Raw genomic sequence first — 24,084 nt, 5'->3', positions numbered from 1 at the left:
AGTGTGTGGTTGGCATCTTTTGGCGGAGGACCCCCGCCATGAGCAGATGGCGCCGGGGTGACCTTTCACCTCCGCTGATGTGACAGGCGTTCTGGAGGGAGGTGTAGATGGAGAGAGAAACAAACGTTCTCCTGCCAACACCTCCACTGATTAGCTGGGGACATGGCGGCTTGGTGATACACCTCAGACAAAGATAGACGATTTAATGGCTGACACGCATTCCGTGTGACAGATGTGATCACTAGGTGTTTTTTTCTCTCACTGGTAGTTTGCTTGTGTAGTTTGCTTGTGTTTGCTTGATTACTTGACTGTTATTATACTAATTGAGTGTGATTCACTATTTGACTCCCCCTTTGATGCTGAGGTACGACCTTCCAAGGACAGATGTAGAGATCTACAGCAACTGGCACATTAGATAAAGTATGTGTGATTGTTAAGTGGTGATCGTATTGCCCCCATCTTCTATTTGTCATTGTTGACAATGGTTCTGTAGCTTAAACCAATTTCTTATACTTCTATTGGACACTTTGGAGACTAATGAGCTGTAATATCAGCTATTGGTTGGTCTTGGCTTGAAACCAAAGAACATGTTCCACAACTGTTTTGTAATGTGTCCTCATTCTGTGTAGGCTATGTCTGCCTGCCACCCAAATGTTGGTTATACTAGAAATCCATAAAGAGAAGAGTATGTGAGCCATTGTGGGGGTGTAGTAAGAAGCTAATTACAATGTGTCAAAACCCCAGGGATGGAAATGGGGGGACCAACAGTTATATATTGTGTGAGACGGGAAGCAGAACAAAAACAGCTTTTAGTCATTGCACGACAAACAAGCTACAGATCTCAGGGGAATATAATCATATGATGTGACAATGATAGCAGGCTGCACTAGGATGCCTACATTGATAGCTAGGGACAATGGCAATAATACATTCTCCCAAAGGTTGGATCAGGTTTGTTAGCCTAGTTTGTATCATACTAATATTTGGTGCTTTGAGCATCAATTTGGGTCTGTACTAAATGCACAAACTGCTTTACAAGCTGGTGCAGCTAAAGGGACACCGAGTCAGCTGCATTCAGCTCCCCCTTGCTTCTAGAAAGCGAACTACAGCAGAATGTAGCGGAGAGTGGAAGTGGTCATCAAGGCGCCGGAAGTACCCAATGTTCCGACGAATTTGTTTTGAATGAGGAATTCTGGCTGATTCATTGTAGCAAGCTAGACTTCAATAGTTATCACACGCGACTATTCTTTACACCATTTTGACAGATTGAATAGGTAAGATCGCACTCCCACAAATGTTTGTCACTACCCTAGCAGAAAATAATCCACGCCGAAGAAGTTGCTATCTAGTTAGTTCGGGTTTTCGACTCTCGTGCAATGAAAGAGCTAACGTTAGCTAGCTAACTGTCGCTATGCTAACGTTACCGCTAGCAAGCGAGCTAAGGCAGTTTATCTGGTTAACGTTAGCAAACTTAGTCAAACATGTTGGTTAGTTGACAGGGACCACTCTTTATTAAGAATTTGTTATACCGCGTTTTAACATTTGTTTTATTTGTTCTGGTGGATAACATTACCTTGATTAGCCAACTACCTATAATATGTAACGTTAGCTAACGTTAACTGTCAACGTCGTTAGTTAGCGTAGTCACTTGACTGTCATTATCAAGAATTTGTGATGAGACAATTTAATGTATCTAGTTATATAATAGTCAGGAAAAATAGCTAGATGGTACTGTCTGAAAGCAGACGTTCCAGATTAATCAGGAAAAAAAGCTAGCTACCTGTGAAACAGATGGCGTTGTCACAAAATCATATTGTCTGAGAGCTAACGTTAGCTGGCAAACTATGCCATCATGTCATTTCATCCTGCTCTTTTTACTGCCTTTTGGTTAAATAGATTAACAACTGTTTTGTAGTTTACTATCTAACAACAATGCAAGTAATCGGGTTGAAGATGATAAATAGGGTTGACGTTCATTGCTGTTTATTTTCCTCAACAGAAATGGATAGGCTGCTGAGGCTTGGAGGAGGAATGCCCGGACTGGGTCAGGTGTGTTTTCAGCCATGACTTATCTCGCACGCTGTCGCTATGGAATGCCTTTAGACCGTGTCTCATTAATTCAATAATGAATCAGAGCTCTAATATTGGGCTATAACCATCCTTGCTATACATCTACAACACCTATCTTATCCCTGATCACCAAACAGGGAGTGATTCTGACTTGAGATGGGTGGAATAGGCAGGCACAGCTCTGCTGTCTTAAATATTGTAAGTATTAGTCTGTTGCCCTATAGCCCACAAAATCAGGTTAAGAGTTAGTGTTATAAAAATGTCCTACTTATATATTTTTTTATTTAACCTTTATTAGGCAAGTTAGTTGAGAACAAATTCTTATTTACAATGACTGCTTACCCAGGCCAAACCCGGGTGACGCTGGGCCAATTGTGCTCCGTCCTATGGGACTCCCAATCACTACCGGATGTGATAGTCTGGATTCGAACCAGGGGCTGTAGTTATGGATCTTGCACTGATGCAGAGCCTTAGACCACTGCGCCACTCGGGAGCCAATTGCCTCACTCAATAACCTCTGCAAAGTTGAATAGTTTTCCTAGCTATAGCCTATTAGCTCTAAACATTCTTTTTCATGTGAACTGGACAGTGAGAATAGATTAAGGCATTCTGTTCAATATGTATTAACAAATTCTAAGTAGCCTAATCGAAAGTAAAGAATTATGGTGTAGGCTGACTAACCACTGCAGTGTCTCCCTTGCGCTATTATCGAGCATGCTTTGTTGGAACATGTTTTTAGAGTAGTGTAGCCCTGCCCAATCAAAAGGGCCTGGGGCGCTCTTTGGTGAGAGAAATAAAAAGAGCCCACTTTGTTGTGTTCGTAGTGGCCAAGCATTGCAAGGCGAGGCCAATGAGGAGCTTGCTCCCGACTGGCTGGCGTTGAATTTGCCAATTAACACCTCCAGTAAGTGGCTGCCTTGGCACCCTACAGAGGTGTTAAAAATAGGGAGGGGGGGGGGGTGTCTTCTTTTAACCTCTTCCTCTCTGACATGCAGGGTTTCAGATCACCGTTTAAATTACAATATTACTTTCAGGATATTGAACATACACTGAGTGTACAAAACATTAGGAACACCTGCTCTTTCCATGTCAGACTGACCAAGTGAAAGCTATGATCCCTAATTGATGTGACTTGCTAAATCCACTTCAATCAGTGTAGATGAAGGGGATGAGACGGGTTAAAGAACGATTTTTAAGCCTTGAGACATGGATTGTGGATGTGTGCCATTGAGGGTGAATGGGCAAGACAAAAGATTTAAGTGCTTTTGAATGGGGTATGGTAGTAGGTGCCAGATACACCATTTTGAGTGTCAAGAACTGCAATGCTGCTGGGTTTTTCACTGGCTAGTGGCTAGGCTAACGTCAAATTTAAGGTGATGTTTATTGTCAACAAAATATGTTACAGGTATACAAAACGATATGATGTAGAAGCATAAAGTAAACAGCATAGTTGGTCAATTTCCGCAACAACTAAGAGCGTTGAAGCACGAGGCTCAACTTCCCCGTGGTCATGCACAGACACTGTGAAAGCGAAGTCTTGCATCTCGCTCATCTCAATATCTGCTGTGCCACTCGTGGCAATGTCATTACGCTGAGTCTACCTTTAAACAATGATCATCAGTTTGTCAATAATATAATACTAATATATCATAAACTGCAGTGAAGCTGTATTTTGTCATCCTAACCACCTCTATGTGATAGTAAACTATAGCCTGAAAGCTGTTATTTTCCCCTCAGGGCCCACCTACAGACGCCCCCGCCGTAGACACTGCAGAGCAGGTGTACATCTCCTCACTGGCACTGCTCAAGGTAAGAAGGAAATAAACAGTAGTTGCCATTTATAATTTATACCAACTCGTTACATGTGTGTCCATGGCAGTCGTCTACGTCGCACCATGTATTTCTATCTCCTTCAGATGCTGAAGCACGGGCGTGCTGGTGTGCCCATGGAGGTCATGGGTTTGATGCTGGGCGAGTTTGTGGACGACTACACTGTGCGAGTGATTGACGTGTTCGCCATGCCGCAGTCAGGAACTGTACGTTTTCCCAGCCATTTCCACCAACAGACCTCGCAGGACAATGTTGATGTAACTCTATAGTTATACATGTGACGTTTTCTCCACCGGTGTTTGCGTAATAGCACTTCTCTCTCCAATAGGGTGTCAGTGTGGAGGCCGTGGACCCCGTCTTCCAAGCTAAAATGTTGGATATGCTTAAGCAGACTGGCAGGTAAATGCATATGGACTTATTAATGCAAAAATTATTAGTTAGTACGCCACTATTGGTTTGGTATAGAATCTCCAGGACAAAGTCACACAGATGTCATTTGTAACAATAAAACAAAGAAATGTGTAAAATAGACACAAAGAAAGGCATCTGTGCAGTAATAGTGTTGAACTAAAATAATTGAGGTGGTTGTGCGGTGGCTCCTCCAACTAGACCAGAGATGGTGGTGGGCTGGTACCACAGTCACCCCGGATTTGGCTGCTGGCTGTCAGGCGTTGACATCAACACCCAGCAGAGTTTCGAGGCCCTGTCGGAGAGAGCAGTGGCCGTGGTGGTGGACCCCATCCAGAGCGTCAAAGGAAAGGTACGTCCAATAACCACAGGCATGCAAACTCGTCACATTTCAACGTTATTCTACGTTTTGTAGGGGGGGGGGGGGGGGGGGGGGTTGGGAAATTTGGGATGCAACCTGGCTGCAAAATAATGCTGTGATTATAGTTGATGAGAAGCATGTATGTTTCAATAGTGCAAATAACAACTTTGTGTGTGATAAATGTTAGCTAGCTGACGTTAGCTAGCTACATTAGCATCTAAGTTGGCAAGCTAACATTACCACCCGCTTGCCTCGGCTAACTGCGACCTGGCCAAGATAAAGCATAGCAGTGCGACACAAACAACAACAGTTACACATGGAATAAACAAACGTGCAGTCAATAACACAATAGAAAAGTCTATATACAGTGTGTGCAAATGAGGTAAGGTAATAAATAGGCCGTAGTGGCAATGTAATTACAATTCTGCAATTAAACACTGGAGTGATGAATGTGCAAGAAGAGATACTGGGGTGCAAAAAAACAAAAAAACAATATGGGGATGAGGCAGTTGGATGGGCTATTTACAGATGGGTATGTACAAGTGCAATGATCTGTGAGCTGCTCTGACAGCTGATGTTTAAAGTTAGTGAGGGACATATGAGTCTCCAGCTTCAGTGATTTATTTTTTTTGCAATTCGTTCCAGTCATTGGCAGCAGAGAACTGGAAGGAAAGGTGGCAAAAAGATGAATTGGCTTTGGGGGTAACCAGTGAAATATACCTGCTGGAGCGCGTGCTACCGGTGGGTGCTGCTTTGGTGACTAGTGAGCTAATGCGGGGCTTTACCTAGCAAAGACTTATAGATGACCTGGAGCCAGTGGGTTTGGTGACGAATATGAAGCGAGGGCCAGGTCGCAGTTGTAGGTAGTATAAAGGGCTTTGGTGGTGGGTAGTATAAACAGGTCACAGTGGTGTGTAGTATATGGGGCTTTGGTGACAAAACGGATGGCACTGTGATAGACTACATCCAATTTGCTGAGTAGAGTGTTGGAGGCTATTTTGTAAATGACATAGCTGAAGTCAAGGATCATTAGGATAGTCAGTTTGACCAGGGTATGTTTGGCAGCATGAGTGAAGGATGCTTTGTTGCGAAATAGGAAGCCGATTTAATTTTGGATTAGATGCTTAATGTAAGTCTGGAAGGAGAGTTTACAGTATAACCAGACCCCAAGGTATTTGTAGTTGTCCACATATTCTAAGTCAGCCGTGCAGAGTAGTGATGCTGGGTGGGTGGGCAGGTGTGGGCAGTGATCGTTTGAAGAGCATGCGTTTAGTTTTACTTGTATTCAAGAACAGTTGGAGGCCACAGAAGGAGAGTTGTATGGCATTGAAACTAAACTCCAGATGAGTTAACACAGTGTCCAAAGAAGGGCCAGAAGTATACAGAATGGTGTTGTCTGCGTAGAGGTGGATCACAGAATCACCAGTAGCAAGAGAGACATCATTGATGTATACAGAGAAGAGAGTCGGCCCGAGGTTTGAACCCTGTGGCACCCCCATAGAAACTGACAGAGGTCCGGACAACAGGCCCTCCGATTTGACACACTGAACTCTGTCTGAGAAGTAGTTGGTGAGCCAGGTGAGGCAGTCATTTGAGAAACCAAGGCTGTTGAGTCTACCAATAAGAATGTGGTGATTGACAGAGTCGAAAGCCTTGGCCAGGTCTTCTGAATACGGCTGCACAGTAATGTCTCTTATCGATGGTGGTTATGAAATCGTTTAGTACCTTGAGCGTGGCTGGGGTGCACCCATGACCAGCTTGGAAATCAGATTGCATATCAAGAAAAGGTATGGTGGGATTCGAAATGGTCGGTGATCTGTTTGTTTACTTGACTTTCTAAGACCTTAAAAAGGCAGGGTAGGATAGATATAGGTCTGTAACAGTTTGGGTCTAGAGTGTCTCCTCCTTTGAAGAGGGTGATAACCGCAGCAGCTTTCCAATCTTTGGGGATCTCAGATGACTTGAGAGGTTGAACAGGTTAGTAATAGGGGTTGCAACAATTGCGGTGGATAATTTTTAGAAAGAGAGGGTCCAGATTGTCTAGCCCAGCTGATTTGTAGGGGTCCAGATTTTGCTGCTCTTTCAGAACATCAGCTATCTGGATTTGGGTGAAGGAGAAATGGGGGAGGCTTGGGCAAGTTGCTGTGGGGGGTGCAGAGCTGTTGACTGGGGTAGAGGTAGGCAGGTGGAAAGCATGGCCAGCCGTAGAAAAATGCTTATTGAAATTCTCAATTATTGTGGATTTATCGGTGGTGACAGTGTTTCCTAGTCTCAGTGCAGTGGGCAGCTGGGAGAAGGTGCTCTTATTCTCTATGGACTTTACAGTGTGGCAGAACTTTTTTGAGTTTGTGCTACAGGATGTACATTTCTGTTTGAAAAAGCTAGCCTTCGCTTTCCTAACCACCTGTGCATATTTGTTCCAAACTTCCTGAAAAGTTGCATATCGCGGGGGCTATTCGATGCTAATGCAGTCCGCCACAGGATGTTTTTGTGCTGGTCAAGGGCAGTCAGGTCTGGAGTGAACCAAGGGCTATATCTGTTCCTGGTTCTACATTTTTTTGAATGGGGCATGCTTATTTAAGATGGTGAGGAAAGCACATTTATAGAATAACCAGGCATCCTCTACTGACAAAATTAGGTCAATATCCTTCCAGGATACCTGGGCCAGGTCGATTAGAAAGGCCTGTTCGCAGAAGTGTTTTAGGGAGCGTTTGACCGCAGACCCATTACGGACGCAGGCAATGAGGCGGTGATCGCTGAGATCTTGGTTGAAGACAGCAGAGGTGTATTTAGAGGGCAGGTTAGTCAGGATGATATCTATGAGGGTGCCCGTGTTTACAGATTTGGGGTTGTACCTGGTAGGTTCATTGATAATTTGTGAGATTGAGGGCATCTAGCTTAGATTGTAGGACGGCCAGGGTGTTAAGAATATCCCAGTTTAGGTCACCTAACTGTACGAGCTCTGAAGATAAATGGGGGGCAGTCAATTCACATATGGTGTCCAGGGCACATCTGGGTGCTGAAGGTGGTCTAGAACAAGCGGCAATGGTGAGACTTTTTTCTGGAAAGGTGGATTTTTAAAAGTAGAAGCTCGAATTGTTTGGGTACAGACCTGGATAGTAAGACAGAACTCTGCAGGCTATCTCTGCCGTAGATTGCAACACCGCCCCCTTTGGCAGTTCTATCTTGTCGGAGAATGTTATAGTTAGGGATGGAGATTTCAGGATTTTTGGTGGTCTTCCTAAGCCAGGATTCAGACACGGCTCGGACACCCGGGTTGGCAGAGTGTGCTAAAGCAGTGAATACAACAAACTTAGGGAGGAGGCTTCTAATGTTAACAAGCATGATACCAAAGCTTTTATGGTTACGGAGGTTAACAAATGAGAGCGCCTGGGGAATGGGAGTGGAGCTAGGTGCTGCGGGGCCTAGGTTAACCTCTACATCACCAGATGAACAGAGGAGGATAAGGGTACGGCTGAAGGCTATAAGAACTGGTCGTCTAGTGCGTTCAGAACATAGAGTAAAAGGAGCAGCTTTCTGGGCACGGAAGAATAGATTCAAGGCATAATGTACAGACAAGGGTATGGTAGGATGTGAATACAGTGGAGGTAAACCTAGGCATTGAGTGACGATGAGAGGTTTTGTCTCTGGAGACACCATTTAAACCAGGTGAGGTCACTGCATGTGTGGGAGGTGGAACAAGAGGGCTAGCTAAGGAATATTGAGCAGGGCTGGAGGCTCTACTGTGAAATAAGACAATCACTAACCAAAACAGCAATGGACAATGCATATTGACATTAGGGAGAGGCATGCGTAGCTGAGTGATCATAGGGTCCAGTGAGTAGCGAGGCAGGCTGGAGACACAGCGTTGGAGGAAACGAGGGAGTAGCTTGGATGCTTTATTGCTAAACCCAGCATGGTAGCACAGGCAGGTAACTGCACAACAGTGTATGTAGGGCGCATGATGTGCCAGTACTTTTAACAATGAATAATGGTGTATGTTTCGCATATCGAAATGAATAACTGAGCACAGAATGCATCCCTACGCATCCTACAAATAGAATATCAAATGTCAGATGTCATATCAGAATGAGTGCTTCATCCAGTATCACTTGTGACTGTTGTGAGCAGCCAGCTGCATTCCTAACCAGCCGATAGCCTACTCAGCTGCTTCTCTCCCGCCATACTTTCTGTGCATCTCCATCAGTTTTAAAATGTAATTTAGCTGTGATAGAGAGCTGACAGTGATGGAGATTGTTACATTTGCTTAGTTATTGGAGTGGCTCACGAAGTGGATAGTATCTTTTCATTTCACCTGTAAGAGCAAGCAGGCCAGTCTGACTAGGCTTTGCTGTCACACAGCTTCTGAGTGCCACTGCCATAGTGGGGGAAAAAAGAGCACAGTGACAGTCCTACTTGCGCCTTTCATCACTGAAAACCGTGAGATTTTAGGCCAATCCACTCAAGTTATACCCCATATTTCCCAGAGCTACTTTCTCCCCTTTCTACCATGAATTAGTGCACATTTTATATAATTTAGTCTACAAGGGGTTGGTTAAAACAAGCATTCTGATTGGTTGGGACGCTTTCGAAGCCATACTAAAAAACGGTTTATCACGGGGAAGTCTGACAAGTTAAATTCTCAATAAGACAGTGGAGATCAAATTTCAATATTGAAATAATGTGGCGCAGCGGTCTAAGGCACTGCATCGCTGTGATAGAGGCGTCACTACAGACCCAGGTTCGATCCTGGAGTGTATCACAACCGGCCGTGATCGGGAGTCCCATAGGGCGGTGCACAATTGGCCCAGCGTCGTTAGGGGAGGGTTTGGCCAGGGGGATTTACTTGGCTCCTCGCACTCTAGTGACCTTGAGGGCGGGCCGGCACCTGCAGGCTGACCTCGTCCTCAGTTGGATGGTGTTTCCTCTGACACATTGGTGTGGCTGGCTTCCGGGTTGAGCAGCGGGTGTTAAGAAGCTCGGTTTGGTCGGTCCTGTTTCTGAGGACGCATGACTCGACCTTTCGCCTCCCAAGCCCGTTGGGAAGTTGCAGCGATGAGTCAAGATCGAAAAGAGGGGGTAAAAATATACCCCCCAAAAAACGATGTTGCAAATCGAGAGGCGGACTGCAACGTTTGTACTAACCCCCGTTGTTGCAAACCAAATGTTAGGCTACAAGCAAAGGGAAATAATTTCAGTAAGCCAATGCCTTGACTGTAAAAGGCATCTAGACATTATTTCTACCATTTGGTTTGCAACAACTGATGGAATGAACGGCCAGCCGGCTTGGCTAGCAACCATAGATGTGTCGGGGCTAGGCCTTTATTTTAGTTAGGGATGAAATAGTAGCCTATGAATTCATTTATAAAAGTATTGTTTTTTTATTTAATTGGTAACCCGTTGTGCAGAACAACTTTCAACATGACTGCTGATCTACGGTACTCTGCCTCGTACCTATAACCAAGGCACAGCGGTGCTAAAAAAGTAGTTTAACACACCCTCTCGTCTACGTACAATTTCTTTAACCATGACGCGGGCGGTTTTAAACTACTCACGGGCCCTAGTGTTTGGTTTGATAGCGAACCAAAAACTAAACCTTGTTTAGTGATGTTATCTGGCTAGCATGGTACCTTGGCTATGCACATTTGGCACTGGAAACAGGGATAGATGGCCTACTCAAAGAGATGATTCAACAGTAGGATTCCTGATCAATGTAAATCAAATCTGAATCAAAAATCAGTCTCTTTTTCTGGTGTTCCTTAAATTGGAACTGACGGCGTTTTGGCAACATAAGTCTTATTAAAATCTGATCAGATACACCCCCAGGAAGAATATAACACCATTGCTTTACATTTTCTGACAAGCGAGCGCTTAGATATGGTTGTTTTCATAAATTCACAGAATGTTTGCGAGTGACGTATAGTCAAAAGTGGCATTTGTGAAAGTGGGAAAGCGGCCGTGCGTTTGTATTTACTGCAGCGTGTAATAATTATCCAATCAGAGTTACCGTAGGCCTATATGCAAATAAGCCATTTGCCACCCGTCATTCAATTTGAACTGGACTGTGTTTTACCAGGCAGTAGCAACAGCGTGACTTTATATCATTAGAACGCATTTGCCAAAAGCCATAAAATACACCTGAATGGATTTCTGTAAATACCACGGGAGTCCTCTTACATTTAGGAACTTCAGTCCTACTGATCAAACAACCATGAAAATGTAGGCTCGCTCACTCAGTTGCCAATGCACATTAACAACAATAAGATCAACAACTAGCTAGCCAGAATGTGATGCGCTAAAATCTAACGAGGGAACATTAGAGAAACCCTCTCAAACTTTTTCAGCTAGTTGGCCGTCTCAATTGCACTGATAAATGATGGGGAATATTAGCCTGCTCATCCTTCTGCAGCTTGCCTGCCAATGCATGCTTGTTCCAACTCACGTTTTGACAACTGAATGGGAACTTGCCTGCCCGCCAATTTGATCAATGCCAAATGTATACAAACGGAACTAAGCGATATGCTAACTGTGGATGTTGTTCAAATTCAACATAGCTAGATAGCAAAGCGATTCACATTTCTTGCTGACTGCAGTAATCTCCACAGAGCTGTTGCCAGAGAATTTAATGATCATTTCTCTACCATAAGCCTCCAACGAATTTGGTAGTACGTCCAATCGGCCTTACAACCGCAGACCACGTGTATGGCGTTGTGTGGGTGAGCGGTTTGCTGATCTCAACGTTGGTGTGACCACCATTTGCTTCATGCAGCCCGACACATCTCCTTCGCGTAGAGTTGATCAGGCTGTTGATTGTGGCCTGTGGAATGTTGGCGGGAACTGGAACACGCTGTCGTACACGTCGATTCAGAGCGTCCTAAACATGCTCAATGGGTGACATGTCTGGTGAGTATGCAGACCATGGAAGAACTGGGACATTTTCAGCTTCCAGGAATTGTGTACAGATCCTTGCGACATGGGGATGTGTATTATTATGCTGAAACGTGATGTGATGGTGGCAGATGAGTGGCGCGACAGTGTAGTTTGATTGTATTGACATTCCCAGCCTTAGTTACAGTCGTCAGTTTTTGTTAAAAATATTCAGTCACTGAAACAGTGCACCCCAAATGGGTGGAGGCAGCAAACGATGTACCCAGGCCAGTTTTGATTTACAACCTGCTAGCAATATATTTTGGACGACCAAGAAATGTATTGGTGAATTATATGAATCATCCATTGAACTGCATCCATCTAATCTGCCAATAATGCCTTACTGTACTGCCATGGAATTCTGAGTCAAATATAACCTATTTTTTAAAAGTCTTATAAAGCTGGTTTTGAAGCATAAACTGGGAATTTTATATTTTTCATATTATGGTTGTCTGTTTGTTTCATATCTGCAAAGTTGTTCAAACGCTGTCAGTTTCACTTTAAATTCTGTTTGGTGCCTAACATTTGGTGTGAGAGAGAGAGAGAGAAGGTGTGAGTGTAGGCTATGTGTGTAAAGTTGTCTGAAGAGTAGGCTAAAGATGGTTTCATATAGGCCTAGTGTTTCTTCCCCTTACTGCCACAATGTAAATGTAGATAATTATGCAGTTGTATTCCTAACTACATTCCTCCTGCCCGATCACAGGTAGGCCTTTGGGTATGAGCAAATCAGCTATTTTCTGCAGTAGCCTTTTCTATTATACAGTAAAAAAGTGTGAAGCTAAATTCAATGTGACGTATTGAGTAGAGGTGTGACTTTCCGGTTTTTGTGCAGCACACGTATAGAAAATGGGAACAGGCGTTTACACAGATTTTTTGTTGTTTTTGTTGCATGTTTCTTTTTGGGCCTTCATCAGTTTGCATCCATGAACCACCATGATTGTGATGGCACATACCAATGCTGTGAATGGGCTGGTGATTTGATTATCTTTTTTATTCAGCAATGTTCTAATTGAATTTGTATGCAAATTGTGTGACAGGTTGACTTTCTCGTGGCTGCAAACTTCAATCCATCCAATCATAAAATCAAGTGATTGATTGATTGGGTGGAAATTCAAATCGTTAGAGATTTTAGCTAACAGCGTTCTGCCCGTGTAGGGTTGTTTACTCTTACATCTCCTGGGATTGAGATGTCTTCATCTAGAAGTGATCATACACCCCCATCCCCACCACCCTCCTTTCCTTGTTATGTTTCTTTCTCTCTCTTCCACCCTCACGGGCCCCATATGGCACTTCCTCCATCTCCTCCTGCCTCTGTGCTCCGGGGAGCTGTCTATTATCACCTCCACGGAGCTGTCTGTGGGTGTGAGAGCCAATTCCATCTCAACGTGTGATCTCCGCTCAGAGGAGAGTGCACCACTAGAAATGAAAGTTAGCTCTCCCATGTTTTACATTAGAAATGGTTTCTAAGCACAGGCGATCTCATAAAGATATTTCAGTAGATTGCTATTAAGAGTATTGTGTTGATGACCGAGGGGATGGTTTAAAACCTTTTTAGTCTTAATAATATTTTGCCACCCAAGTGTGAGAGAGAGAATATTAAAATATATACATTACATTTTTACAAACCTACAAATACCAGGGCACATTTGCTAATCCTCGTTTTGAAATATTTGTGTTTTTAGCAGGTTTCACCCCTCTGCCTTAGAGGAAAGGGTGTCTCCCGGCCAAGTCTTGCTGGTGGAAGATGTAGCCTACTCTTGATATGCTCAGAACATGGCAGTGTCCTGCTTCCCTGTCACGTTCTTCGTCTCTCGTCACTCTGTCTGCCGCTCGGAATATCGTTGTACACAATACATTACGGTCCATTCAATGAGCAGCCTATATAACCACATAGATTGAACATAACAATAATGCCAGTCATTTCACGGTGATCGGGCACCTTTCCTTCGTGTGACCCACTTCCTCACAAGACACGATAACCTAGAGTTAATTTGGAGCGACGCGGGTATTAAAAGTCGAGTACTTAATCTTTGGCTAACGCAGCCAAGACCAGTGAGAGAAAGGAGCTAAATGTGTTTTAATACACTAATTTCCTATGCTTTGTAGGAAAACGATTTCACAGTGATTTATGGACACAGGTCTCAGGGTGACATCTAGTAAAAAAGGCATGAATAAGTCAGGACCGCCATAAACCCATCATCCTCATCAATGTTTTAACATGAATGTAACCGTGAGCCACTCATCTGTCATGCTTTCACACATAACCGCAGTTGGCAGAGCCTCATAGCATGTTGGCATATCTTTGCCTTGCTATGACTATGCAATGTCTACTCACCTGAAAGGATGCAACTTAGGGCCTAGTAATAGGATGTGACTAGGGACATGAACTGCACTCAGGCATGGCTGTGGTTTCGGTGTGGTTTACACACATCTGGAGTGACAGCCTGGTTACAGCAGTTAGTGAACATCAGATCAGGGACGGTACCATCTCCCTCCGTCCCCAGTCATCTACTCTCCCTTTCACAGTATTCTCACACACTAACGTTACCCTCATGGCTTAGATCCAAAGCACAGTGTTGTACTTACTTGGCATGCTTAAAATTTTTTCATATATATTTTATTTTTCTGCTCAGGAATTGAATTGAAATCGACGCGGACACCGTTCCTCTGCTCTCTGTGAGATAACACGTGGTTCCTTTTTGTTATTTCGGGCAGGTTGTTATCGATGCGTTCCGGCTGATCAATGCCAACATGATGGTTCTGGGACACGAGCCCAGGCAAACCACCTCCAACCTGGGGCATCTGAACAAGCCCTCCATCCAGGTAAGACCGTGGCGCCATTGACCAGCACACATCTGACCAGCTCTGTGTTTTTTAACATGCAAGTGAATGTAGAGTTTCTGTTCTTATTTCAATCATCTGTTGTCCTCCTCCAAGGCTCTGATCCATGGATTGAACAGGCATTACTACTCCATCACCATCAACTACAGGAAAAATGAACTCGAGCAAAAGGTGTGAGAAGTTACTGAAAATCTACTATACTATGTCAAAATGACATCTTTTTTTTAAGGGGAGTGTAGAATATCAGAGAAAGACGAGGACTGTTGACTGTCGTAGTTGAATGAGTTAGTTATAATTACACCACTGAGAGTAACATTTCATAATATGCCTACCCGTATGTAGTCCTGCCTGAATGACAGGTGATGTCATCGTCTGTGCGACCGTTCAACATATGTACACGGTGCCTCTATCCTCTCTTGGTTGCCACATTAATATATGATCCTTGAGTGACTTTTGATCCTTGACCTCCCAGATGCTGTTGAACCTGCACAAGAAGAGCTGGATGGAGGGCCTGACCCTGCAGGACTACAGCGAGCACTGCAAGCTCAACGAGAACATCGTCAAGGAGATGCTGGAGCTGGCCAAGAACTACAACAAGGTGAGTAAGCCGGGATCAGAAGGGGAAAGTGGAAGGGCCTGGAAGTATTGAGACCAGGGGTCTGCGTGGGCAAACTGCATGAGTTATCCCGGGTAGTGTTAATTAGTATTCAAATTGAAGAAAATGGACTGAAACAGGGAGTGACTACCTGGACTTGTCCAATCAGAAACACTCATTTTCAAGATCTAGGCATGGTGTATGGGGTGGTAGTGAGATACCTGATGGGTTGGACGATTCTATTCTCATCTCTCGTCTTGAAAAAACGTAAACTAAAAACGTGGAAATCAATCAATGCACCATCATTAACACAAAGGAAAATGGAATGATTTATTATTGAAATATTGAAAGTGAGCGGTCTGGCCAGGTGTGATGCATCTGATGTTTGTATGTTCTGTGTTTCTTATAAGGTCAAATCAAATAAACCACACTTTTTCATATTCTGTTGCAAAATGTTTTTTACTTTACATGCCATAATGAACAAGACCCAGCTTTAAATGTTAATGTCTGAGTGAGAATCAATGTCCCTGTGTTCTATCCCAGGCTGTCGAAGAAGAGGATAAGATGACCCCTGAGCAGCTGGCCATCAAGAACGTTGGAAAGCAGGTATCCGTCCTCGCTGTAACCTGAATGCAACATCTGTTTGGCGATCATCAAAAATGCCCATTCCTTAACCTGTTAACTGCGTTCTTCTCGCAGGATCCCAAGAGGCACCTGGAGGAGCACGTCGACGTCCTGATGACGTCCAACATTGTTCAGTGCCTAGCCGCCATGTTGGATACTGTGGTCTTTCAGTGAAGCCTCCCCTCTTGCATTTAACTGTTCATATTCTAACTCTGTTTTGTTTTATAAAAATAAATGTGTATGAAAGGTAGACCGTGGACTTGTATCTATAATATACAGAACAGCAGCATGGGGGACGTGTTGCGGTTCGACTGGTTGGTCTCAGTTGGGTCTGAGAGAAAGTTTTGGTCCATTTATACAGAATGGCTGCATCTGAAATGGCACACTAATCCTTATGTAGTTCCCTGGGTCCTTGTCAAATGTATTGCATGTGCTGTTGAAGTCAGAAGTTTACATACACTTAGGTTGGAGTCATTAAAACCTGTTTTTCAACCACTCCACAAATTTCTTGTGAACAAACTTTTTTGGCAAGTCGGTCAGGACATCGGCTTTGTGCATGACACAAGTAATTTTTCAAACAATTGTTTACAGATTTTTTCACTTATCATTCACTGTATCACAATTCCAGTGGGTCAGAAGTTTACATACACTAAGTTTACTGTGCCTTTAAACAGCTTGGAAAACTATTTTTTGCCAAGACCTCAAAAAAATATTTGTGACCTCTGCAAGTCTGATTCATCCTTTGGAGCAATTTCCAAACGCCTGAAGGTACCACATTCATCTGTACAAACAATAGTATGCAAGTATCAACACCAGGGGACCACGCAGCTGTCATACCGCTCAGGAAGGAGACGCATTCTGTGTCCTAGAGATGAACTTACTTTGGAACTGAAAAAGTGTGTGCGAGCAACCAAATACTAATTGAGTGTTTGTAAACTTCTGACCCACTGGGAATGTGATGAAAGAAATAAAGTATGAAATCATTCTCTCTACTATTATTCTGACATTTCACATCAAAATAAAGTGTTGATCTTAACTGACCTAAGACAGGAAATTGTTAGTAGAATTAAGTGTCAGGAATTGTGAAAAACTGAGTTTAAATGTATTTGGCTGAGGTGTATGTGAACCTCCGACTTCAACTGTATATAGTGAATAGGTCCCACTTCCGACACACCCTGTGAATCTTGCCTAGCTGCCAGGTTCGCGCCCGGGTATGGGCGAGGGGACGGACGCAAAGTTAAACTGTTACACCAGCTGTCACTAGCTGTCATTTTTCAATTAGTTATGCCATAGTTGATGACACTTCTGACACTCGAAGCATTGTTTTCCAATGACATTAAAATGACCCTGCCCACTTTCAAGATTTAGCAATATTTCCTGATTTAAAAAAAGTTTAATGATGAAATATGAATGTTGTCATTAACTATAAAAATGTTTAAATATATCATCTACCTGCCACATGGTACTAGAGGTATAACAACAGCAGTATTTAGTTCCAGTCCAGCAAAACGAACATGATCAGAGAGATTTCTATAACTGTTAGAAATATAACTGTTTGTACAGTCTACTTATAAACCTTATCCCTATTCTGTAATGTAAAGGGTAACAATTGTAGACGTTTCATTAGTTTCGTTCCAAGAGTATTTGGAGTTCATATTCCCTACATGTGATACGGGTAACCTTAACCAAATTGTTTTTTGTGTTGCGCGTAATTCTACTTGCGCAGCTCCAATATCTTCGCATCTCAACATCCAACACCCAATAATATAGATAGCGACTACCACAGGTCTGAACTCGCTATCCAGTACCACCCTATGCTCTCCTCAAGTGAAGGGCTGAACTGAAAAGAGGAACCTAACACGTTCTAATAAAGAAACCACAGGGATGACAAATCCGTCAGACGCAGACGACTTTATCGACTCGGAGGACTCATTTGGTGACGGCGACAAGGGAAGCAGTAGGCATTCTGCTCAAGAGACCGTCTGTGACAATCGTCATAACTTCCATGGATCTACAGAGGGACCGTATCCCTCGTCTCAGCCCAGCCCCAGCCAAGCTCAGTCCGCGTCTGCTACCTCGTCTGGTACCATGTTCCCACACCGGACACTGCACGGAGCCACCTACCCGGCCCTCGCCATCACCAGTTCGGGTCACTACATGGCACACCATCCTGTGGTCACGCAAGGCTCATATAATAGCCTCTTGACCACTACGTCACCTCAAGGCTTCCCAGCGCCCGGATATTTTTACGCCCAGCCATACGGGCATGGCCACCAAGGAGGTGCTTTCCACAAGAGCTCAGCAATGCAAACCGGGATGGTTTTTGGTAAAGCGCAAGTTTATCTCTGCAATAGGGCTCTGTGGCTCACGTTTCACAGGCACCAAACAGAAATGATCATCACTAAACAGGGGCGGTGAGTATTGACCCGTTCACTTTCTCGCTTGCCTTGCATAAGGTTAGCTAATGTTAACATAGTGGGCAAACTGCCGTACTTATTTGGACGAAGTAAGATTGACGTGTTTATTGAAAACGCCTGGGGTTTATTAACAAAATATGGCCACAGCAATAGTCCAAATTAGAACGAATTTCGTTGTCTTATTAAGTAAAGTTTTAGCGGGCTTTAGGAATTTGTAAATGAAATAAAACTCACTCTTTTTTATTCTTACAGACGAATGTTTCCCTTCCTGAGCTTTAATATATCTGGACTTGATCCGACGGCAAATTACAATATTTTTGTGGACGTCAGTCTCGCGGACCCTAATCACTGGCGGTTCCAAGGAGGACAGTGGGTACCCTGCGGCAAAGCGGAGTCAAATGGGACAGGCAAGTGATTTTACTTTTCTTGTCCCCCTTCTATTCTCTCCAAGTGAGGTTTTCTGACAAAGAAAGTGAGTAATGTCTTCAATAATTAATTTATAGGGAACAAGGCCTATATGCATCCAGACTCTCCGAACACCGGCGCGCACTGGATGCGTCAAGAAATTTCTTTTGGAAAACTGAAGTTGGCAAATAATAAAGGGGCATTGGAAAGTGCAGGGCAGGTACGTTTAATATAATCCTAATCCTAATATATATATATATATATATACGGTGAAAGAGGTCTTGAAAATATGCTATATTCAAGTCTAGAGACGTTTCATTGAGAGATTTTCTATACAAAATTCGTTTTTATGTATTTATCAACCATATTGTATGAAATAATTCAGAATGTATTTGTCTTTAGTGTAAAAAAAAATAAAAAATCTTCAAATTGTGCATTGTCTCTAGAGATGATCACAGATGCCCCAATTAACACCTGTTTTTCATGTCCTCTGTTCAGATGGTTGTCGTTCAGTCCCTCCATAGGTACCAACCCCGTCTTAATGTGGTCGAGGTGCACGAGGATGGGGCCGAGAACGCAAGTCAACCCAGACAGTCATTTACGTTCCCCGAGACGCAATTCGTTGCAGTCACAGCATACCAGAACACAGACGTAAAGAAATGTGTTCTTTCAAATATTGATTCATTGTTTAAATTGGGGCTAGGCAAATATTTTCCTATTGGGGTAAAAGTGGTTCACAAATTTACATTAGACTAGGCTAGGCCTTTTTAATGTTTTTATTTTCTTCTTTCAGATAACACAGCTGAAAATAGACCACAATCCTTTCGCAAAAGGTTTTCGGGACAATTATGACAAGTAAGTAAAAATATATTAGCCTAGCCATTGTTTTGTTTTCTAATATCCTTACATATTTAAATATTATTCTATTGAAATTTTTAGAATCACAAATTGTGACTAAAATATGAACACATTTATTGTGGTTTGTTCCGAAATTAGACTATGCTTTACGCACGACTTTTCCCCATTTATTGGTGACGTTTACCGTCACTCCTAAAACAACCATATGTTTTTTTAATGATTTCTTCAATACCAGCTTTAAAGGTAAGGACTACATTATGATGTAAACGGGCTTGAAATGCATTACGGATTTGGATACGTGCATATTTTTGTCCAATTGGAAATGTATGCGTTTGTGTGTCAGAATTCCTGTGGACAGACAAGTTAAAAAATGTTGCCAATATTCTCTTCAAATATTTAGTGTTTTAAATATAATGTAAGGAACTATTGGAGATTAATTAGGTTTAATGGTGTAAGACGTCCGTTAATTTAAAAAAAATAATTGCATGCCATTGTTATTTCACCCTTGTGGAATAGTTTTATTTGAGGTCTTTCTCATTTGTATTATTTTCCAATTTCCTAATTGATTGTTTTGGATGTCTCTAGAATCTACACAGGCTACGATAGTGACCGGTTGACGCCATCGCCGAGTGACTCGACCTACGCCCAGTTTGTGCCCGGTGCCAGATATGCACTTGCTAATTCTTTCCTTCAGCACCAATTCGTCAGCACGTATGCCAAATCCTGTTTCCGCCCTAGCGCAGGAGCTACGTCTGGACTAGACTATAACGTCCCCTTAACTAACAGCATGCTGTCACCGCAAACCAGCGAGGAGGACACGATGGCGGCATCCCCGAGATGGTTTGTGACACCGAACAACAACAGACTGGACTATGCCTCCCGCACAAATGACGCGACTGGAAACACGGCAACTTTGCTGTCATATGCAACAGCTGGAAAGGCACTACAGCTGTCCGCAACGGACAGTTCGGGTAGAGCCCTTACTTATTACGCAGAACCAACGGATTTTGCGCCTACCTCACCCCAGTATTGCAGTGCGTCTAGCCCGGCTCTGTCCTGCTGGACTAATGGACACGCTATTGGTACTGCGGACTTTGACGAGGTCCTCTCACTTTCAAAGGAGAGTTTGCCAACGAGTGTCTCTGAAGACGCAAAACCACAAGATATCTCGGAGTCTAGTTGGATAGAGACATCATAAACTGAATTGAAGAGATATCCCAACCTAGGTTATTGGCACCAGTCTAAATAATCATCTGGAAATCGTTCATTCGTTTTTTCATTAGACTGCATTTTTGGATTAGCCTAGAGTGGGCTATGGATATGACTGAAGTGTTAAAATGTTAACGACAAAATAGTCTATTTAAGCTATAATAATGTATATATTTAACATTAGCTGTAGTCCTACTCTAGATGTTTTAATTGAATCCTGTTTTCTAATTTGACTGATTTGATTGGTTGATTTTTGATTTGTTGAATACATTTCTGGAAAGTGTTCATGTCTTAGCCTGCGTTGAGTTTCCTTGGCATTATGTTTTATGGTGCTGGCTTTAGTAGCCTATATAGGATCCACAATGTCTTTACTAGCGCAAAAAAACAAGGTTCTGAGTTATAACAACTGTACTTAAAGTAAGTAGCCCAAATGCTTCAAAACACAATGGACATATTCATAAATCATCGCCCAACGCAAAAAAAGGTGAAGAGGGAATTTGTTGTAGTCTTTGATAGGATGTACACTAATTAATTATCTAAAAATGAAGTAAAAATATAAATTCGATTAAAAGCAGATGGAGAAGTTGCAATTCCTTTTCTCTTTAAACGTGTTTATACCAGGTGTGATGGTTTATCAGTGTTGTTGCTGCTTTGCTTGCAGATGCGTGAACAATGGAGCAAACTGAAGATGAAAGATATTCATAAGAGGACCACAATGGACATAAGTAATCTGAACTTGTTTTTTAATCCTTAATAATGTTTAATGTGTGTATTGTTGTACTCACATAGCTGATTCAACATCTGTATTTAACATTTGTCAAATAACTTTCATTTATTCGGCGACTATTGACGTTTTCTTTAAAAAATAAAATATTTTTGTGTTAAAGTAACTGCCCAGTGTTTCCAGATTTCTATGAAATATGACCTATAATTTACAATATGAGTAAAATACTTTTCCTACCAAAGGATGATCATTAAATATGTTGAAAATAAGCTTTTCGGTGTTTGAATGCTTTGGGCGTACCCCAATAACAATGATGTGGGCATATTGCTGGGGGTGTATACAGGTCATTAAAAATATTAATCACAAGTCAACCGCTGATTGGCCAACACAGCCAATGAGCCAACCTGACTTCACATTATATGTTGAAATAGTAAGCATTTTTGAGATGGGGTTTTTCTCAAATGTATGCGTTGGCGTCAAATACGAGTATAGATCAACAACATTATTTGAGTATGAGCTAACAAACAATGAACTTTTAAGTGATATTTTCACTGGACAGTTACTTATACCGTCATTGAGGTATTTACAGAAAATTAATCTCCATTAAACCAGAACAAAAATCTTGCGCAATTTGCTCAGCTGTGTTTACATATAACGTAAATTATTTGCAAAGAGCTTCCTATTGGTTGTTTGTGATACTTTCCAAGTGGAAAACTCGGCCAAATTGGAAGTTTCCGAGTTGTCTTTCTATGAGAGATTAACACAAAGTAGTCGTGGCCCAATCCCAAACCAGGGACTGTTTACATAGCAGGTTTGGATAACTAATCTGGCAGGTTAGGATAATTAACGTGGCAGGTTGGAATTAACATAACAGGCTAGGAAAATGAGGTTACGGTTAGGAAAATAGTTAGGTATAGGCTTAAAAATATTTTAAGGATTCGCCCCTTTTTTTCCAATCTTCGCCTAAAATGACATACCCAAATCTAACTGCCTGTAGCTCAGACCCTGAAACAAGGATATGAATATTATTGATACAATTTGAAAGGAAACACTGAAGTTTGTGGAAATGTGAAAGGAATGTAGGAGAATATAACACATTAGATCTGGTAAAAGATAATACAAAGAAAAAAAAAACCTTAATCTTCGAAAAGCAAGAAAAAGGGCATAATGAACTATTCTAGCCCAAGAGCAATTTAGATTTTGGCCACTAGATGACAGCACTGAATGTGCAAAGTTTTGAGTGATCCAGTGAAATCTTGCATATCTATTCAGAAGGTTGTATCAATACTACCCAAATGTGCCTAATTGGTTTATTCATACATTTTCAAGTTCATAATTGTGCACTCTCCTCAAACAATAAGATCAAGAAAGCACGAAATGAGGGAAAGGCTGCTTACTTCGTCGGAAGACGAGGCTTCATCAACGGTCCAGAAATCCATATTCCTCCCTAAAATCTCACCAGAAGAAACAGATTGATGGTTTCAGCCATGGTATTCTCATTTTCCTTGTATTGTTTAACTTTACCTAACAAGCATCAGGTGACTATTTTTCGGAATACTCAGGTACTTCAATCTATTAGTTTGTTCTTGTATGACCAGAAGGCCTATTATGTTTACAAACTTACGAAGAAGCTGTACTAATTGTTTATGTATACAGTAACTAAGATACTGTTTTAAATGGCATACAGGTCTGCTCTGACTTCACACGGTTATTGTTCTATTTAGTTATTATTTCAAAGTGATAAAGGTCTTAGGAACGTGTATATGTAAAACATGTTTTATTCAATTATTTTCATGATCAGTTTTCATATGCACTTAAAATAGTTGGTACCCTTTTATTTAAATTATTATTTTGCATTTTATTTATCAGAATAGTTCCTGATTACACTAAAGAGGGTTTTTAATCTCTCTTACTACAAGAACCCTTGGTTTGGTCTTGAACATCATTTTCAGTTGAGTTGAATTTCAAAGCCGGATAACGTCTAGCTCAGAGTTGATGGAATAAGCTATTTTCACTTTAAGTTGACTTAAATGGTGCAGATCTCGGTTCCTTATCGTTTATGTTCACTGCTCCCATGTTTTTGACTCATCCTACTACAGTTTATACTTTTATATAATCTTTGTTGTTTTGTCTTTGTCTTTAGTTTCTCTTAATGCTAGGGGGTTACGAAACAATGTGAAGCGCAAGGCCTTATTTTTATTTGCTAAACAATCTCAAACAGATTTTTGCTTTTTTCACGAGTCTCACTCAATTTCGGCTGATGCCAACTTCTGGAGATCACAGTGGGGCAACGATATTTAGCTTTCCCATGGATCTGAATGCTCCGCTGGCGTCACTACAATGAAAAATACCTTTGGTGGTAATATTCTACACTCGGAATGTGACCCCTTTGGTCACTTTATTTGTCTTGTGATCAGTTACAATGACATTACGCTCATTACTGTAAACTTCTACAGGTACAACACCAAACATGAGAATGATAAGTTGCTTGAATTTATAGAGAAACGTATACTTCATTGGTTATCTACATTTCTTGAATTCGTTATTATTGATAGGAGGGGACTTTAACATTACTATAGATAATTCAACTGATAGATGGCCCCCAGGCAGACCAACCAATCAGAATTTGGGTTTAATACTTTTTATGTTAATGTTTGATCTTACTGATATATGGAGAGAGAGGGTTCCGGCCGACAGATCATTCACTTGGAGTAACAAAACAGATTCCAGACAATCCAGAATAGATTTTTGGCTTATATCCAAATGTATTGATAGTGAGTGTGTTACTACAAATATTTGTACTACTCCCCTCACA

At 42.1% G+C, this 24,084-nt stretch overlaps 2 protein-coding genes across 2 annotated transcripts; both read left to right on the top strand.

Moving 5' to 3' along the window:
- The first annotated feature begins 1,141 nt into the window (after positions 1 to 1,141).
- On the top strand, positions 1,142 to 15,906 carry LOC129840389 (26S proteasome non-ATPase regulatory subunit 14). Its single transcript, XM_055908223.1, has 11 exons — positions 1,142 to 1,274; positions 2,000 to 2,049; positions 3,808 to 3,879; positions 3,987 to 4,106; positions 4,229 to 4,299; positions 4,510 to 4,660; positions 14,312 to 14,419; positions 14,534 to 14,608; positions 14,910 to 15,035; positions 15,576 to 15,638; positions 15,732 to 15,906. The coding sequence occupies exons 2-11, from the start codon at positions 2,002 to 2,004 to the stop codon at positions 15,828 to 15,830; spliced, it is 933 nt and encodes a 310-aa protein (XP_055764198.1). The 5' UTR covers positions 1,142 to 1,274; positions 2,000 to 2,001; the 3' UTR covers positions 15,831 to 15,906.
- Positions 15,907 to 16,002: 96 nt separating this feature from the next.
- On the top strand, positions 16,003 to 21,435 carry LOC129840388 (T-box brain protein 1-like). The gene is made up of 6 exons (XM_055908222.1): positions 16,003 to 18,070; positions 18,326 to 18,480; positions 18,577 to 18,698; positions 18,977 to 19,129; positions 19,272 to 19,333; positions 19,922 to 21,435. Exons 1-6 carry the CDS (start codon positions 17,541 to 17,543, stop codon positions 20,532 to 20,534), a joined length of 1,635 nt encoding a protein of 544 aa, XP_055764197.1. The 5' UTR covers positions 16,003 to 17,540; the 3' UTR covers positions 20,535 to 21,435.
- The last annotated feature ends 2,649 nt before the right edge of the window (positions 21,436 to 24,084 follow it).

This window comes from Salvelinus fontinalis, chromosome 41, assembly GCF_029448725.1.
Source record: "Salvelinus fontinalis isolate EN_2023a chromosome 41, ASM2944872v1, whole genome shotgun sequence".
In the NCBI taxonomy this organism is placed as follows: domain Eukaryota; kingdom Metazoa; phylum Chordata; class Actinopteri; order Salmoniformes; family Salmonidae; genus Salvelinus; species Salvelinus fontinalis.
Note: the sequence above shows the minus strand (reverse complement) of the source record. Positions and strands in the feature narration are given on the sequence as shown.

Bases quoted from the DNA above. Each gene is read 5' to 3' on its own strand.
- LOC129840388 (XM_055908222.1), top strand. From the start codon at position 17,541: ATGACAAATCCGTCAGACGCAGACGACTTTATCGACTCGGAGGACTCA. The intron at 18,071-18,325 runs GTGAGTATTGAC...TTATTCTTACAG, and splicing joins ATCATCACTAAACAGGGGCG to ACGAATGTTTCCCTTCCTGA. The intron at 19,334-19,921 runs GTAAGTAAAAAT...GGATGTCTCTAG, and splicing joins TTTCGGGACAATTATGACAA to AATCTACACAGGCTACGATA.
- LOC129840389 (XM_055908223.1), top strand. From the start codon at position 2,002: ATGGATAGGCTGCTGAGGCTTGGAGGAGGAATGCCCGGACTGGGTCAG. The intron at 3,880-3,986 runs GTAAGAAGGAAA...TATCTCCTTCAG, and splicing joins CCTCACTGGCACTGCTCAAG to ATGCTGAAGCACGGGCGTGC. The intron at 4,661-14,311 runs GTACGTCCAATA...TATTTCGGGCAG, and splicing joins TCCAGAGCGTCAAAGGAAAG to GTTGTTATCGATGCGTTCCG.